This window comes from Balearica regulorum, chromosome 8 (genome assembly GCF_011004875.1).
Source record: "Balearica regulorum gibbericeps isolate bBalReg1 chromosome 8, bBalReg1.pri, whole genome shotgun sequence".
Taxonomy (NCBI): Eukaryota; Metazoa; Chordata; class Aves; order Gruiformes; family Gruidae; genus Balearica; species Balearica regulorum.
Window position 1 is genome coordinate 2,420,705 of NC_046191.1, and position 19,160 is coordinate 2,439,864.

Below are 19,160 nucleotides of genomic sequence, written 5' to 3' on the forward strand. Positions count from 1 at the left end.
GCCCGCTTGGTCTGTAGCACTCCAGTGTCCCAAATCATTCCCAGCAAAGTGACACACTGGAGCTTTCCCCCCGCAAAACACCACACCCGTACATATTTCAATGTACGTTTGGGCCACTCCTTTCTAAACACCACACCCGTACATATTTCAATGTACGTTTGGGCCACTCCTTCCTATCTCGCTCTTGCAGTCCCCAAACAAACCCTAAACCAAGAAGAAGCTCTTTGAACGCAGTTTGCCGGCGTGTCGGAAGAGAAGAGATACTTCGCTCCCGAAGAGAGAGAAGAAATGTGCGTATGGGTCTGTACTGCCAAGGGACACCCTGCGCTCACCCCCGTGGAAACTGTGGTCCTGTTTGACAAGAAATGGAATTTCTTCCTGCTAAAATCCCGGCACTCAAATATAGAACCAGTTACCCAGCTTCAAAACAGGAGAGCTCCTGGGATAAGTCAGGAGAGGGAAAAACGGGAACGTAGCAACACCTGAAAAAACCCAACATTAAGAGTATTAAATTATGGTGTGACGGCTGAAGAGTTTTTCTCTGTGGTCTCTTGCACCTTGGCAGCAGTCATCTGAAACTGCGGCACGTATGGCACAACGGCTTTATACTTAAGGCTACTTTGGATAAATGCATTTAAATTAGGAGGAGTGTGCTGAAGAAACCCCACATCTTTGAGTAGATCGGTCGTATGGAACTGACACATCACGCCGGAACTTTCTGTTAAAAAAATGTCACTTTCTCTTTTTTCCAACGATGTTATCCCCAGGTAACACAGGCTCCGCTCAGGACTATCTCCATCTGCGAAAGTGTCATCCTGATCTGAAGGCTCTGAAAATCCCTCTGAAGAAACAAGGGAAAGGGAAAGAGTCGCGCTGGGCTGCCTGCCCGGCGGGTCAGGCAGGATGAGGAACGTCCCATTTCCCACCTCCCAGGAGCCACCTGAGAAGGTGCCTGTAACTCGGGAATCTTCAGCTAAGCAGCAGCTATCGAAACAACTTCTCAGATTCACCTTCTGGTCGTAAAGCCCAGATCTGGAGTTACTGATAATAGTAGCGTATTTTATATCGGACTGCCTTGTCGTTTCTCCACTGATTTGGTCATCACGGGAGCTCTCAGAGAAGCTGCTACTATTGAAATGGCTGCTCGAGCACGCAGAGTCGTGTTCAGGGTCTGGCAGTTTTGTAAACATTGAATCCATTACTAAAAAATCTTGTGTGTCTTCTTTTTTCAAGGCTCTAGTAACACTGATGTCTTCCAGCACTATTTCTGGCTCCAGAAGAAGAGGCTCAAATGACATTGCTTCAGGGTGCTTGATAAAAAGATGCTCAAAAGTTTCAGGCTAGAAAAAAAGATATATTTTAATGCTCATCTCTTATTTAATAGCTTTATTTCAGTATGAAGCTACAGGTTTTACGAATCACAGACTAAAACCCCATAGTTCTAGTAAGAGTATATGTTGAAAATCCTCTAAAACACAGTTTCTCTTTTGTCTGTGCGTAGGTAAAGATGGAGGGACAAGACAAAAAAGCAAGAACCGGTTTGTGTGTCAAGTGCGGCAAAGCAAGCGCTCCGTGCAGTGCTGAGTGCTCCAGCCAAGGCAGCGCATCGTTCAAGCTGAAACAGGAGCGGCTGAACGGTCCCGTTCGCGTCAACATTAACAAACACGCGCGTACTGTTAAAGACACTCGCAAGTGCATGGCAAGGCAAAGGTCTTCTGCCCTTAGATTTCCTTGGCTTTTTTATTTAGATTGTATAAAAACCAGTCTTTATCATTTACATGTCAACTACAGTAACTTTCCCTGCTAGGACTGTATTATTTAGGGTCAAATTCAGCCTTTCCGTAGTACTTTTGGAGCATTCCCATCTGAGTAGCAGCTGTATGTTTGAACTGCATGAAGAGAAACACACATTTATTTTGAAGAAATGTATGCTTTACTACCACCTAATATATATGCATGTGAAATACACAACAGCATGAACCGACAGAACAGCAGACCTGGAACTCCTAGCTACAAAGGGAGATTCACTTGAAAAACATGTATTTCCTAATGAATTCAAGACAAAACAAATAGATAAAAACAGACTTTGTGTATATTAGCAAACCATATTTTACAGCAGGAAAGCTGCCAAAACAACTAGGAACATGTCAAAATACTTCGACTAGTATACAATTACAGAAAAGCATATACTAACTCGCATATCTTAGGCTACGACTTTAGTCTGGACTAGCTATCAGTAACGCCTGTGCCCTCGCGGCAAAGCTCCAGGCTGGTTTCTAACTGCTTCGGTGCTCGCCCCACACAAATCCATCACCTTCCCACGCTGAAACCAACCTGCGCACCGGAATCTTGCCTAGCCTTCAAAATAACGTCAATAACCACAGATTAAATTAACCGGCTATCGGAATGGGCTGTAGGCTGCTACTACACTGTATACATCAAGCCATAATCATCGTAACTTATCTTGCCCGATGAAAGCTGTCTTCCCTCTCACAGGTTTGCTGAGAGCTGCACCGGAGCACAGGCACCGCTGTGCCAAAGCAGGCTGTTCAGCATGTATCGCCCACGGGAGACACGTATTATCTTTTGAACAACCAAAAAACCATGTTTCCTCCTGATGCACCTGCCCTTCTACAGCCAGCGGCTGGTTTATCCTGAACAGAGGCGGTTTGTATTTATATACACATCACATTCAAAGACAGGTATGTTGTTTGGCAAAGGGCACCATCTGTCAACTCAGACACATCACTTATTAAAACGTCAGCTGTTTAATCAAAAACAATGCATAATCCAACGTCCTGGGCAAATGTGAAACTACAGCACATCAGCAATTACAGAGTAAGCCAGGAGTATAGTGCTGTATTTCCCCAGAGTATGCACGTGTGGTATAACTTGGCACAAACTGTGTTAAACAACAGGCAAAGTAGTTCCATAAAACTCAGGAGAAAACTCATAGTCTCAGGTCAGCAGTTCCCAAACTCTGCTGACCAGATGAAACGAGATCCAAAACCCCAAGGCATCACTTCAAGCAAGGTCGTGTTCTGCTCTCCTGTTCCCTCCAGGTTTTAGGTTCTATTTGTCTCAAAAGCACCAGGCTGCCCCGAGCTCTCAGCCGGTTTCCACGCCCATGACAGGCTAAAGTGGAAATGGCTTTTGCACTCTAGTTGCTAAACACAGATAAATCAAAATATGCTATTGGCCTAATTCTGCCATGACCAGATTTTGACATTCACATAAATTTAACTTTATATATTGCAAATAACCCCGTGGACATAGTAGGGTAATTTAGAATTGCATGAGTGTTTGCAAGATGAACATCAATTTCCCTGTAAAATACCTGTAGCTGTGCTTAACTCATTTCTCCAACATTAGGTCCCTAAGGCTTTTTTAAATTTTTATTTACTATTTTATTGAGCAAATAAGAGGAATTTTTATGATTTTGACATTATGCATACATGTAAAGGCTTGCAAGACGGAGTCTAAGTGCAAGACTTGCCTGTTTCAGATTACAATTTTAACATCTTGCTGCTGTGAGCCATACCATTGGGATAAAATAATACTCTGTAAGTGCAGTTCTGGAGTACCAAATGTGCAACACTGAATATACAAAGTAATGATCAGATGTAAACTCAAGGATTTGATGTTGATATGTACCAGGACAAGACAGGAGTTCTACATCTAACGTCATCAGAAAGAGATCAGAACTTTCCGGTAGCGGTATATAGGCTATTTGTGTAATCAATGCTTATCACAACTAAGGGAAAATCCCAGACAAGTACTGTACACTGCTTCTTCCACTGGAAATTTCATGCACACATGGAAAAGGAGGATTTGGCCCTAAACACAACACAATTTCTGGTCTTGGACACGCATGAGGTGAGCGAGAGATGATCATGCTAAGCCGAGGACAGGCAGTGCACCTTCAGTGCAATTAACATGAAGCAACAATTCCTGGTAAGATCAGTACAACGTGCTGAGGGGACATGCTTTCTGCTGCATCACGAGCTGTCAAACTTCAATTTCTTTCATACGTGCATGCATCGTTTCTTTGCCATCAATTATGGAACAAGGCATATGAATACAACGCAGCAACAGCAGGGTCGCGGCTTTACCCTCCTTTCCTACGTAAAACTTCATCACCTTTAATACACTTATTTCAGCTCTACCAGTCGGCAAGGAGAATCATTTCCAATGTGCTAAATCCAATACGCAAATTTCATACACCGTTGCAATTGGAGGCAGCGAGGATTGTCACGAGCTCCTTTTGCTATAGATGAAAAGATTAAATAGAAAATACAGGCGCACCAGTGCAACGGATACTCCTGCAATTAGCAGCTATCCAAGGAGCCCAGCCCTTCCCAGGATGCAGCCCTGGAAGCAGACATGTCAGACTGGTCTGGGATTTAATGACCTGCTCAATTAAAACGCACTTCAGCTTTCTATAGCAAGCCAGAGGCGCAGGCTCTGCTAATGCCAAGTGGCGTGACTGCTGCCACGAGGCTGGAGAGCCCCCGCTCTTCACCTGACCATGACTGCACCTTCCCCAACAGAAGGATTTCCAGGAGCTTCGTTTAACTTTGGAACACACAGCACGGCGCATCAGAGAAATATGGACTTTAGCGCATTAAAAAGACACAAAAAATTATAAGGAAAAAAAATAAGCAGAAACTGCCCTAACGCCACCGAAATCAAGTTTTCCTTAAGGATTTCTGGCTTCTTTTGTCAAACACAGATCTAATGTTAGAGATTATTCAGGCATCTGCACTGATGTGGCTGCATGTTCAAATGATAACAAATGAAGAAGCCATATAAATAACATGCACATCAGTATTTTCAGGAAAAAGCAAGCAAGCAAACAAACAAAAAAAAAACCAGTAAGGCACAACACACACCCAGTTTCTGCATTCTCTGAGCTGCTGCTGCACCCAACTCCATTAAAAAGTTCGAAAGACCGTAATGGGCCAACCAAGGACTTGTGCAAATAAGAGACTTGATCCCTTCAATGTGCCTGGAGTCAGTGGAAACTCCCAAGCTAGCTCTCAATTAAAGCAAATACTCAATTAGAATTAAAACCCACTTTCAAGTGAAGTCAATAACTGGGCAGATCTTGCACTCAAGCTGGATAAATCCCAAAGCAGTCTGATGTCTCTGCTTCCACGGCTGCATGCTGGGAAGGGCTGGGCTCTTTCAACTCCTTTCGAAAGCCAGGGCTTGAAAGTATTCAGCCCTTTGCCAGTCACAGCCTTGAGTCAGCAGGGCAATAAACAAAAGTTAAATCCACCAAATCTAAAGTAAGTGCTGCTGCCTGGGCAAGTGACAAACCAGGTTTTGGTCTGTAACACGGCACTTGTTCCTAATTCCTGCGAGGGCATTTTAGATTTTTAACAGAGCTACTTCCAGGATTCATTATATTTAAACAAATCAGCATTGTATTGTATCTGTGCTTCCTGTCTTCTGCATATAAATAGAAAAATCTTGTAACAACTCTGTAAAAGGAAGCCTGGGAGCTGGCCCAATGGTTCAGCAGGCAGTGACCATGATTAGACTTCAAAGAATGTCCATTCTCTGTTTAAATAAAATGAAATAAAATAAACGATGAGAAAAGAAACCTTCACTGGGAACACAAATTAAATACCTGAAAAATCTTCTGCCGTTAGACACTCTTTCTTTTAGAAATAACAGGCCTGAATTTAGATTATTGCCTCAATGATGACACACTGTCAAACTGCGGCACCATGAGAGACTTTGCTGGTGCAAACTGGCCAAGCCAGCGTAAAGACTCTTCCTTGTCGCAGTTCATCCCGTCACAGCTCCCGATCCACACGCCAAACGGGAAGGCGGTTCACCCCAGCAAAGAATTTGGCCTTTGATGCACACGTGGCACCCGCTGAGGCGCACGAGCATTACGCCTAAGGCATTCTGCAACTGATCTGCTAATTGCCCTGAAATTTAAACACCCGCTACGTTCAAAAGAGGTGTCGGTCTCTGGTCCTGGCCCATTTCCCGATATTTGCTTTCTGCAGCTGTGAGAACCGCTGTGTCGCTAACTTCAGAGGCGCCGAGTTGCTTGTTCAGCAGTTCAGGAAGGGTCTGGTCTAACCCACAGGTAGAGCTCAGCACTCGGCAAACAGCAGTCAGAGCCCTGGGGCGGGGGAAGAGGCATCGCCAGGGAAATACACACCTTCTGAAAATTAACTCCTTGCGCCCAGGAGCAATTCTTGGGGTTTGGAACATCTTCCCAAAACAGTTTCTTCATTCTGAAATATTAGGTAAATTCAGGAGTTGGTACTGTTCTCGTATATTCCATACTGTCGTCATTCACCTTTGCTATATCAGAAAAGGAATCTCTGCAATTTTATTTATCCAGAACACCATGACAATGAAACAATCATTTTGGATATTATAGATGGCCAAAATTTAATAGAAGAAAAGAAAGAAGTGAGATAAGAAGGTGGCACTTTTGCAAAATAAAACAGGTACAGGCAGTCTTTGCTGAATATGACCCCAACCCACCTCGCAGAAAACTCAGAGGGATTTTTTTTTTTTTTTCCCAATTAGATTTTACTTCAGACCTTAGTTTGTAATGACAATTAAAATGTGGAACTTGGAGTGCTTTACAAATTCAAAGCATGTGACGCTCGTTAACTTGCCCACAAATCACTCTGTAGATGTAAGGAGTAAGAGGTGCAGGCTGCAGCGATACTTCCCAGTGAAAGCGAACAGCGCTGATCCTCAGCTTACTGCAAGGACACCAGACCCAAAAGGACAACGGTCTGCCTTTCACAGGGAAACGAGCCTGCGCACTCAAGACACTTTAATTCTTGGTGCTCTATTCCACTGCCTTTCAGTACAGTACATCAAATACACGATATAAATAATTCCTCGCTTTCCCCAGGGAGACCTGCCCACTGGTTCAGCAGACAGGCAGCATCGAAGCTGCATCACCCGCTCGTAAAGGCCTCCTGGGGCTTACGTGGCAATGAACAACCTACCTTTGGTGCGAAACCAGCAACGCTCCAAGCAACAAAACTGAAGTTGAAATAACTATTGGCAGAACCACGTAGAGGCTGGCATTATTCTCATTTTCATATTCACCTGGAAACAAAAGGAAGTCAGATAATAATGCAGTAATTTGTCTGTGAACAAATGGTTTGCAATAGGAAAATAACAAACAGTAGAAGCAACAGCTCAAACACAAAAACCCTTGATAAACAGTTTTATTGCACATGAAATCCCAGACTGTTTTGGGTGTGAAGGGACCTCCCAGCCCATCCAGTGCCACCCCTGCCATGGGCAGGGACACCCTCCACTAGCCCAGGTTGCCCAAAGCCCCATCCAACCTGCCCTTCAACACTGCCAGGGAGCCAGGGGCAGCCACAGCTTCTCGGGGCACCCTGTGCCAGGGCCTCAGCACCCTCACGGGGAAGGATTTCTGCCTCCCATCCCATCTCCATCTCCCCTCCTGCAGCTTCAGGCCATTCCCCGTTACATTATATTAACAAACCTTTACCTTAAGAACAGACAGACAAAAAGGAAGGAATTATTTTAAATACTGAGGTGACTCCTCCACCCCCTTGCTATTAAGAAATTAAATCAGAGCACATTAGATAAGAGAATAGTCCAGACCTGGAGAGTGAAGAATCACAGGACCCAGGCTCTCAGCTATTAAGTGCGATGCATGGGAATTCAGGTCCCTCACTCAACTAACCCCACAAAGAGTTTTCAAATTAAAACAACTGAAGTCTAAATCACTGTTTAGAGTTATATTACAATTACTTTATTACTGACATTTTTTTCTGGTGAGATACAGACTTCTCCTGCATTTAAATTTTATTTTTACAAGCTCCTATTTCATAAAGTAACATGGAGAATGATGCTGTAAGTCACCTCTGGTAAAGTGATCCGTTGCTCTGGATTTGCCAACTCCTCCAGCAAACACAGGGTACACGGTGAACTGGTACTTCTCAATCAGAATAAAGTGATCTGGAAAGAGGAAATCAGCCTTTTGAATCAAAACTATTATCCTGCTTTTAAACAATTACCTCCACAGACGCTCTGGTCATGTATCAGAGTTCAGATCAGCCCAGAGAGAGTAATAATGAAAGCCATCTTTTATAGATACATACTTTAATATCAGAGGAATAAAACTATTAATCTATATGGATAATCTAGCATTATTCTGACATGGAATTAACACCTTTTTGGAGCTACTGTAAACGTGTCTAAGATTAAAGCCAAAATGCAAACAGAATGCATATATTAACTTAGATAATTAGCTGGTGTAGTCAATATTCCAGAATTAATTTTATTGTATTGTCAAAAAAAGAACGTACTCCTGAGCTTCATTCTTTGTTAACCTGATTATTAATGCAAGAGTCAATCCTTTACAGTCAGTCCTCCAATGATATAATCAAGAACTGCTCTCCCGGTCCTTACCATGAAAGCCATCAGAAACAGAGAGGGGAGGAAAAAGCAATCCGAGAGCTCAGTAATGCTACATTTTTCTGTTCCATAAGGATTAACATAGTGTATTATATTTTTAAGTGCACACTCACCATAAATATAATATTTACTAATATTTGGAGGAACTCGCACCCATTTCATCTCCTCTTCTTTGTTAAGGTTCTTCCATTCAATAATAAAAGATGTTATCACATATATTTGAGGTGAAAGCGTCCAAATCAAAATCACACAAGTGCTGTTCACTGGGTACGCGCTAAGCGACTGCACAACGTTCACTGGCAGAACAAGGAGAAAACAGCCGTGAATTACATGAGCTCGGAGGCGAGATGAGAGCTGGGTTAGCAGCAGAGGTGAATACTATAAACTACATGCACATGAACGACTGCTATGTTTTCAGCACTTTATCATTTACCGATTTCATTTTTATCTTCTATATAATAAAGCCTGATCTTTAGTTCACATAGGCAAATGTATTTCTAAGCCAGCAAAGCTTGGTTTACACCAACTAGTCCCCAACACTAAATAGATCAAGTTTCTTAGCAGACATCAATCAAGTATCCTGATTCTCACCTGCACCTCCTTAATTATCACTCCTTAACCAAAAAATTATCAACAACTACTAAACTGTCAACACTTAGCTAGTAAAGCACGCATTGAGAGTTTTGTAAGCTAAATCCTATTGAATCTCTTTAAGTAATACACCAAGATAACAATCCAGTCAAACACTTCCCGTTACATCTGCTACCAACCACAGGGTTTCCAGAATACGCTTACACACAATATCAGAAAGCATTTTATCCATAAAAATGCTTTAAAAATTGCATTACAGCAGGAAAGTTCCAAGAATAGACAGCAGTAATGTTTCCACAGCATTGATTTGCATAGGAATGTTACACAATTGAAGTATTCAAAAGCAATAGCCTTCATTTTATTAATGAAAATGTTATTAATAAAGCAGCGTGCAGCCGAATCAATGAAAAGGCTGCCTAGGAAGTAAAGCCAAACCTCTGAAAACTATGTACTCTGGCAGCCCGTCAGGTGAGCAGCCAGAGAAACAAGACCGTATTTCATGTTGGAAACAACACCACATTCCCCAGCAGGAATGTTGGGTGTTCCCAGGACAAAGCAGATGAAAGATCAGTTCTACAGTAAGATTTTATTTTTCTTTGATTAATTACTTTATATTCTGTTAGTGGGAACAAGACAGCCCAGTTAAAGACAACTCTCTTCCCAACCAAAAGATCACTGAGATTTTCATGCGATGGAAATTTCATTTTTCAAATAGTTCTGTTGGCGAGATACAGAATATGTCTCCCATACACAGCTGAACATACCATCACAAAACATTTCTAATTCTAACCAAGGGAATTTTATTACAAAGAAAGCTTTGTCCAAAAGCATCACAAGGATTCCTAGCATTTTGCACATCTCACAATGGTTACTAATTGGTGTTCTTACCTGTGCTGATTTGCTGTGACAGAGTTAAATTAAAATTAATTGAAGAAACTCCAATTGAATTCATGGCTAAAACTGTAATGGTATGTGTGTGCTCAGTCCATGGAAATGAACAGGTAGTGCCATTATCAACATACTCTGACCACGTGGTGTTTCCTGATGTCTGATGCTTTATAACATATCGGCTCACACTGCACAATGAGTGATTCTTCGTCAGTGGCTGCAGCAAACATTGGCATTAATTAATTTCTCAGTCTTTGATTTCAAAAGCAATTGTTATTTGGGCAGAAGGCACTGTTCCAATTTTAAGAAAACATGACCCAATAAAGATATTCTACAGACTGGCTACTGTCCTTCTCGCAAAGGCACTGTATCCATTTAAAGACTGAATTGCTTCTCTCTCTGCAAGCTGACACAGTTACTCACAATCTTTCCAGTGAAGGGAGGGCAGGGAGGGACAAGGAAACACAAATTCTCAGACTCCTCTAGTAACTCACAGGTCTATGTTAGTATTTTTCAGGATTGAAAAACCAGAACAGACGACTGTTTGCATACTAACCGTGGGCAAACAGGGGTGGGCAGCTTCTGGTGTACTTTCTTCCTCTGTCCCGCATTAACCTTTTACCGTAGCTTTGCCCAGCCCACAGGCAGTTGCGGTGGTGTTTATACAGGCAGCTGTCTAGGACTCGGTGGCACATTCTGCTCTGAGATCTTGGTCAGCAGAACTTGGCAGCTGAAGACTGCATCTCATTAAAACTTACAGTCTTTGATTCCATCTTAGTCTGTTTTTCTGAGTTTTAGACCAAATTGCATTTTAAGTCTCTGTTTCGTAGCAGTTGTATAACCAACACTCGAAGTGTAGGCTGCCGTGAACGTCACGCAGCATCGACGCTTCAGCTGCCTTAGCACAGCTCAGACAGCAGGTCTGGTCCCTGCACATAAGCAAGGAGGCTTGCAGCCTGCGCAGAGATCTGAGGGCTCTCCTAAAGCACCAAGGACTGTAAGACTTTGGGAATAACAGGATAAACAAATAGAAGAGCTTATGTTCCACACGGGAGCGGTGCAGCCCCACCTGCAGTTCCACACGGCTGCAGTGCATGCAACTGGACCTAGGCAAGAACAATTTGACCTCAGACGGGTCCACTGTGCAAAACTCAGCTCGCTTCCAAAGGCTGGCCTGTGAGCGTCCTAAGCCTGGCAACATCCCTGTGGGCAGCGTGCGTCCGTGCTGAGCCTCACCGGCCGCTCAACTATCCAGAGCAACCACACAGCGCTAGGAAAGGTGTTGTCCTACTACATTATTATAAACTCAGTAGTGAGTAGGGTACAAAACCAGCTTGACATGTGCCAGCTAGCTGCAGGACAGATTATTAAAGAGAATAAAAACAGAAGGGGGGAAGTGACTGCAACGGAAGGGAGCAAAGTGCAACAGGCTGACAGAGCAAAGGCGGCAGAACCATCTCCCGCTCTATCACAGTATTCCAACATTCACCAGCAATCTCTACTTGCCTCTAGTATGAGCCAAGCAAGAGGCAGGAACACAAAGGAAGTCACGGCCCAAGTGCCTTGCGTACGAAGTCCCATAAACAGTGACAACCCAAGTTTGCCTCCCGGGGCAGCACGTCCTTACCACACTCCCTTTTTGGCAATTCTACCAATGGGTTTTGGATCAAAGGAAAAGACCAAAATGTAATCGTTCTCACCTTCCACAAGAGGGTAACATTCTTCTGCCTCCTCACAGGATCTTCAATAATAATTCTCCAAAATTCAGGGCCTTGTACAGGAGCTGCAATATTAGACAGTTTTGAAAGAACAGTGTCACACCTCAGTCTGAAACCGGACAGACCATCAGAGCGCGCTTGGAAAGCCCAGGTACCTCTGATATCTTTTACAAGTGTGTAGGCTGATCTGCTCCAGTTGCTCCAGTAGCCTGATCCATCCAGTTCTCTGCACCGGACCTGAACAACGTACTCGACACAAAGCTTCTGAACTTTTATCACAGCTGATCTTGTTGGTGCATTTGAAACTTCATAGAGCTGTAACGGAAGTCAAATTATTTACAGTAAGAACAGAAGTCTGTTTAGGCATCTGTTACAGTCAAAACTCCTGAAAATGAATCCAATGAGAAAGCGGCCTAATCAGTCATATGCTTTTTTCTGGATAATACAAATGCTTAAAACCATGACTCACTGCACGCCACAAATTCCACAACACCGAGCTAATGCACTAAATGACGACACTGCAACAATTCATGCTTCGATCTAGATAATTAAAACAGACAATACCTCCCATGTAATTTCTTTCCTGTTCACAGCATACCGAATCTGAAATTTCAGATCATTGTTGGTAAATACTGGGTTTGTCCAGCTCACGTTCAGCAGCCCAACGTTCCTGGTGATTTCTGCTTTAACATTGGAGGGAGGAAGCGGCTTCACTAGAAAATGGAAAGAAAAAAAAATTATGATAATGTCTGCAGTGACATTTCTCATTAAACCCAGTCATCGTGGTTTACTCCTGTCCTGAGGGTGGCAGGTAACACACTGGGGCCTCTGCTACTCCAAGTCAAGCTGGACTGTAACGCAAACATAACAATTCACCACTCCAGGCTGGCCCATTCGCTGCAGACAAAAGTACTGCTGACTGACAAAGGCAATGTTTGTCTAACGGGAAATTCATTCCAATTTTGACCCAAGCTAAAAATCACCAAAAAAAGAAAAAAAATCTTAAGTTGAAATATCAAAATCAAAGTTTCTTACAGAATAAACATTTTATTTAAAAAAAAAAAATCCTTGGGCAAGTTTCAGTACATTTCATTTTAATTTAAACAACAATAGCTTATATTGGTGCCAGCACCCGGGACCTCCCCAGGTACAGACAGCAAAAGACGCAGCCTGGCACTAATGGGGTGCACCGCTGTGGAAAGCGGCGGCACACATGGCCCAGAAAGGCAGCTCCTATCAAGGACAGTGACAGACATTATGTAATGATTAATGGCAGTACTACGTGATTTTTTTATTTTACTAATAGGAAATTCCACCAAAATTGAGCTTCTCCAGCAGACTGCACATAAATGTCACAAAGCCCCAGTTTATTAACAAAACAAAGTTACAATAAACTTGTTTTGACAAATCAGATGGTGAGTGAAGAGAAAACAATAGCAAAAAAATGAAATAAGCTTTAAATTCGGGGTGGTGCTAGAATAAGTATGTTTTATTTTACTATGATACAGAACACCTTTCATCCAGCGTAGGTCAATTCTATTCATTGCTTTTTATTTAAAGCGATGACTTGAATAATTCAGACTTCCAAACTTCTGCTCGAATCCCTCGCTGGACAGCATCGTCTAAAGCCACCACCTTTCCCCAAGAGAGCACTGCCAAGTGCGAGCACAGGCGTGCCTGACACCGACCAACACTACGGCTGCCGTGCTGACCAGCTGCCAGGTTCTCCTGGCAAACTGTCCAAGCAGCAGAAGCGCAGGGTCTCCACCCGCCGTCCCTCACGCCACCCTCCTTTCTGATGCCCAAGGCTCCCAAGAGTTCTCTGATAATCAACAAAATTGCTTGTCAAAAAGGCACAGACAGCCCTCTCTGAGCTAGACGGGAGCAACCATGAAAACCACAAGGCCACCAAATTAATAGTAATAATAGTAATAATAATAATTCCCGTACTCCACTTTGCTATAATGCACTGATTTTTTTTTTTTTTGCTTACTCTATTTATAAACTTTGAAATGCAAAGGGTAGTTTGGTTTCATTTATGTTCTCTGTATGCATGCTTCCCCACACACATAATAGATGTATTTTATTATTCTGCTTTATTTCATGTAGCACTTCTGTGGTTTAGCTGCCATGTATTCTCTCTACATATGTTCACATTTGTGTCCAAAAAATACCCAGTCCAATGAACGCTCTGAGTCATAGACCAGATAAGACGTGCTTTGCACATTTTGCAGTGTTTGAAAACACTCACTGTTCCTGCCTCTTGCTTATACACAAATTTAAGTGCTCTATAATGTCACAAAAGAAACTTTGCAAAAGCATGCAAGAGCATGAACAGTCCCTATGATTTTAAACAAATATATAACTGTGTAAGTAATATATAGTGCTACACTGTATCAAAGTATAAACTTAACAACTAATTGAAGACTTCAGAAAAATTAGATAACCCAGAACCTTAAAAATGAGACTGCCTTTTAAAATACAATACTTGCATTTTCTGCAGATGTCTTTGCAAAGCACCTGAGAGGTTAAACATGCAAAACTGGATGTTTCATTTTATAGGTATTAGCTGCAGTTACAATCTGCTCCTGTGCCAAGCAAAATGTATGGAAATAACACTTAATTCAATGTCTTTTAGAAGAGAATATCAAAGCTCTTATGTTTTTATGTTCTTTCCACAATCGAATTTATTTAAAATGCTATGAAGAAGTACTTTACCTACACCATATAAGGAATGAAATCCAAGGTCACAAGTGAAGAAAGACGTGCACGAATCTTGACCTACCCACATCTGCTGGAACGACACAAGTTGGTGAGGACTCAAGTGTTCCTAGTAAGTGCTTAAACTCTATCCACATGGTATATCCAGATAAAAGAAAAATAGGCTGAAATGTGCACTCATAAGAATGATTCTTCTGTAAACGGCATTCTTTCACCTCTGATTTTGGAGAAGTACTTGGAAAGTCAGAACAATAAATTCTGCTCCTTAAGAGAGGAAAAAAAAAACCATTCAGTTAATACACTGCAACTAGAAGCTGCTCATGGCATCAGTAAAATAGAACTCTGAAGGCAATTAAAGCAAATGGTGCCACTGGAACACTGGGGTTTTTGATGATTATTTGGACAGATCTCGAACTTGAATCTGCACTAAATGGATAAATAACACTGCAGTCTTACTCCTCAAAGCTTTGGCTCTTAGCCTGAAAAAAGCAGGACGTGAAGGCCCTCCCCAGTGTAAAACCTTTTGATAAGAGACTAACAACAGGAAGAAACAGGTACGACAAGATCAGGCATCTCCAAATACTCATAAATCATGTTACTTGAGTGCTATGTATTAGCAATAGACATAGCAAGGCAGATCTCCAGCCAAGAATATGGCTTTCAAAATACCGACTGGCGTCCAGGGGAAGGCTGCCACGTGGACCAATGAGACACGTACAGTCTCCAGGAGATGGAAATCCCATACAAAATATCAATTCTGGAGGGTGGTATTAAAACCCCGCATGTAATCGGTATCGCATCTGGCAACAGAAGTGAGGAGACCTGGACTCGGGATAAAATGGCACTGGATGTCTTTTCAGTGATGGAAAGGAAAGTTTTCCAATTTCTCCTAAGCTTCTGCACAGCTCAGACGCGTGGTGAGAGTGGCCAGATAGGGTACTGGTTATTCAACTGAACCACAAAAGTTACACGTAGCTGAATCTCTCCTCTTCCTGTCAATACAGCTAACACCGATTAAACTCTCGCCTTGTGCTTTGAAGGTTTCGCTTAGCATTCTCTGTTTTTACAGGATGATCATTTCTGTGCTGTTTCTGTTGGCAGCACTGACTGTAGAGGAAGATGTAGTAACAACCCAACCAAAACAAAACACCAACAGCAATGCTATCACACCACATTACTACAGAGCATTGGATTTCATCTGTAAAATGGGATTGCATCAGTAACTAAGAAGAATGGCTGCGTGCTCCTGGAACACCTGACGTGCCTGATATCGATGCGACACATCTAACTTCCAACTTTCATCCTGTGGACTTGTCTACGTCTAAGCAAGTATCAGCAACTCCGGCGTCTTTATGGTGCCTCATACAATCAAGCTCGGGCAATCAAAAAACCCGACCTTTTCATTTGGTTTCCAGCTTGTAAACATCTGAGTTCATTTTGTATTTTAGTTCCCAATACGCAATAAAATCTTATGCAAATGTGTTTTCATAACTATAAAATTTTTAAACATCTTATGCTTCAAGTTTTTGGTAGTCAGTACATTCATGTGGTCCCTCATGATTTCCCCTTCCCCCCTTTCAGACCTTACTGTTACCAAACCAAAAACAACAACCAAAAAAAAGAATGAAAAGAAAGATCACAATAAATTCTAGCAGCTGGGAAGCATTTTCAGTCTGTATTAATGTTCACTCTTTGATCTAGCAGGAACACTGTAACAAAGGTACAGATTATCACTTCGTATTAGAAAACAACATTTTTAGCTAAACCTGAAGAGTGAAAAAGTGGGAATAAAACACATGCCAAGAGCAGCATGGTTTTTATTTCAAGCTTCCTGCTCAGCAGGACACTCATTATATTCATATTTGTGAAGATAGTTGAAATAAAACCTACCTTAGCAGTCAGCTAGTCACTAATCCTGCCCTAAAAGCCTCCACTTGAAATCTCAAGCATTCCAGCTATTACTTTAGTCCACAAAATCCTGAGAAATATTCACCTTGGTACCATGATAGTTCAAACTTCAATCCACCTCCAACAGAGAAGACAGCCCAGCTTTCCAAAGGATTAAGCCCTCAGGGCTGATTTAAGCTTGTTTGCCACAACTTTTGCATATCCAGTCCAACAGAGCAGTAAAACTAAAGATTTTTTTTTCTCAGGAAGGGTTGTCTGTCTATCTTGTTTATATAAAGACTAACACAGTTCTAGGAAACTTTCAAGTATTAGTAACTCAAAGGGATTTTTTTAAGTTTCATAATATAACCATACTATCACAGCCAATATTTGTGCACATGAATGAAGATAAGGACGATCATACCACTGATTTAATAATCAGTTTTCTATTTTGCAAACAATAACGTTTGCTCCACACCACACCCCAGTTCTGCTCTGACCAAAAGACAGACAAAATTAAACCAACTCTCTGAACACAAACTAGGCCAAAACACCTGACCAAAACCATGAAAACTGAGAATTGCTTTAGCCACCAAAGATGCTACCTTCATAAAGCAGTGTTCCCTTTATGAACTAAGATTTGATTCTCTCTTTATAAGCAAGATTTTTTCATCTGGAATGAATTAAATTCCATCCCTGCATTCTTATCTACCGTCTGTGTATAGAAAAAAAAGATACAGAATTACAGAAAAATCAAAGATTGAATGGAGACCTCAAGAGGGCTCAAGTCCTACCTCCAACTCAAAGCAGGGTTAAATTCAAAGTCAGATGAAGTTGCCCAGGGTCCTGTCCAGTCGAGATCTCAAAGTCTCCAAGGACAGAGATTCTACAGCCTCTCTGGGCCACTGCTCCAGTGCTCAGTCACTCTCACTGTGAAGGTGGGTTTTTTCATTATTTCCTTACAATTTGTAGATATGAGCAACTAGAGGAATAATTTTTATACCTCATAGATGCAAACACATCTGCTTTCCAAACAGCATCTACAGGTTTTACAAACGCTGAAAGACATTGTAAATGTTACATACTCGGGTACCTATGGTCCTCTTTCTGCGCACGTAGTTAATACCTCTGGAGTTCCAGCTGAGGCAAAGTCCAGCTTACAGAAACTGAGCATGGTTTACAATTACATCTATTCGGAATTCTTTGCTATAATAGTATTTCCAAAGCAACCCTTTCCAAGCATAAAGAGCACATTAAAAGCTATACATACCTAGAGTATCTTAACTGCAAGGAACTCCCCAGGAGCAATGTGTTTGGGTTTGCAGACCATCTGCAAGTCATTTTAGTTAAGTACCCATCCGTTTCACATGTGATATTAATATTCACATCTAATTAAAACACATTGAAAGTTTATTAGTAAAGATATAATTGTTTATACAAAAAAACCATGCATTACAAGTCATAACTGCTCAATAAAAGCTAACTGGAGTTTAAAATGGAAATATTCTGACCTTACTATTAAAAATGCACCAAAATTATAATTTAAAATCATCTGGAATCTTACCTACTACATATAATTCAGCGTATCTATGATGACATTCCCTATTTTGATGACAACAGTATAATGCGTTATAGAAGAAACTTCCTCTAGGTTTTGTTGCTTTCAAGTTGAAAAGAGTAACTTTGCTTACGCGATCATTCACAAGTGTATACTGACTTTCTGGGATTTCTTCTGCTAAATTCAGCCACCAAACAATCTTCTTGGATACTACAATCTTGGTTTTGTTTTTATAGATGCAATGAAAGGAAACATTAGAACCAACACTGGTCAGTATCTTAGGAGGGAAGTACAGGACTTCAGCTACACAGAAGGGGGAAAAAAGGAAAAAAAAGCCATTGAGATTAGAATCTGAACAAAAAAAAAACCTAAAAGCATATGTCAATAGAAAATATTATTATTATCATTCAGTTGTATTTCTAAATTTCCTACTTCTTAATTAGTATTAACAACTATAGTGGTGAGGGGCGGAAACAAGCCTTTGACTGTCTCCTTCCATAACTGACGTTTGTAAATTCTGATAAAAATTATCTTTAATATCCCCAGGCAAACAGGAATTAAATGAGCAGAAAATCACCGGAGAGTACAGTGAAAGCAATACACAGCAGCACATGGGAAACAGAGAATCATACGGGCTCCTGTAAATTAAATTTTGGAAAATTACATGAACACCGCTGCTTTTTACTCAGCCCACTTTTTTAAGGCATCAGGTCAACCTATTTAAAAACTGCAACAAGTACGTGTGATCTAGAAAGGGTTAGCTTCTGTAACTGGTCACAGACACGTACACCGCAAATTTTAAAATCATAAAACTGTCCTCAGGTAAAAGTGAGTGAAGATCCAAATAAGAGAAGAGCGATGTTTTTTTCCCAAACCCAAACAATCTAACCCTTTGAACCCTGTAAGGATGTTGAAATCGTATGTTAGCTGAAGCATTGCTGTAATACTGGAACACAGATTTTGAGAGAATTGCTATTTAGAACTGGGGGAGAAGGGATTGAAAAAAAATAAATTTAAAAAACATTTAAAAAAAAAAAAATCAAGCTTTCCAGTAGTTACTAATCCTGCTCCTATTGAAGTCAGCAGGAGATTAGTGTCTCAAAAACTTGTTTTACAATCTCAGCAGTGTAGCTGGTAGCAGTGACACAGTAAGCAATTCACTTAGGCATAAAGACACTGATTTTGCAAAGCATTTAAATGTGTATAAGCTCAGCCTCAAAAAGTACAAAAATACAACTGCCTGATTTCAGCATTTACTCTTCCAGTGTTAACGTGCCCCCCTGAAAGCAAGGCAGCGTTCTGTACCGGCTGCTTTGCTGCTCGCCCCGCTGTTCCTCCATCGGCTCATACTAACA

General features: G+C 41.5%; 1 protein-coding gene across 6 annotated transcripts in view; it reads right to left on the reverse strand.

Moving 5' to 3' along the window:
* Positions 1-144: 144 nt before the first annotated feature.
* LEPR (leptin receptor) overlaps positions 145-19,160 on the reverse strand; it is a 40,776-nt gene continuing 21,760 nt past the window's right edge. For 3 of the 6 annotated variants that reach the window (XM_075759166.1, XM_075759165.1, XM_075759167.1), the window contains 12 exons: positions 17,812-18,108; positions 17,518-17,635; positions 14,425-14,624; positions 12,204-12,352; positions 11,795-11,954; positions 11,622-11,704; positions 9,922-10,138; positions 8,556-8,738; positions 7,888-7,983; positions 6,993-7,095; positions 6,182-6,257; positions 145-1,340 (listed from right to left, as the gene is read on the reverse strand). In XM_075759166.1, coding sequence (XP_075615281.1) covers positions 513-1,340; positions 6,182-6,257; positions 6,993-7,095; positions 7,888-7,983; positions 8,556-8,738; positions 9,922-10,138; positions 11,622-11,704; positions 11,795-11,954; positions 12,204-12,352; positions 14,425-14,624; positions 17,518-17,635; positions 17,812-18,108 — 2,510 coding nt within the window. In that variant the 3' untranslated portion in view covers positions 145-512. Of the gene's footprint in view, positions 1,341-1,485; positions 5,566-6,181; positions 6,258-6,992; positions 7,096-7,887; positions 7,984-8,555; positions 8,739-9,921; positions 10,139-11,621; positions 11,705-11,794; positions 11,955-12,203; positions 12,353-14,424; positions 14,625-17,517; positions 17,636-17,811; positions 18,109-19,160 lie in introns of those variants that run through there. The other 3 variants (XM_075759168.1, XM_075759169.1, XM_075759170.1) reach the window with 3 other exon arrangements.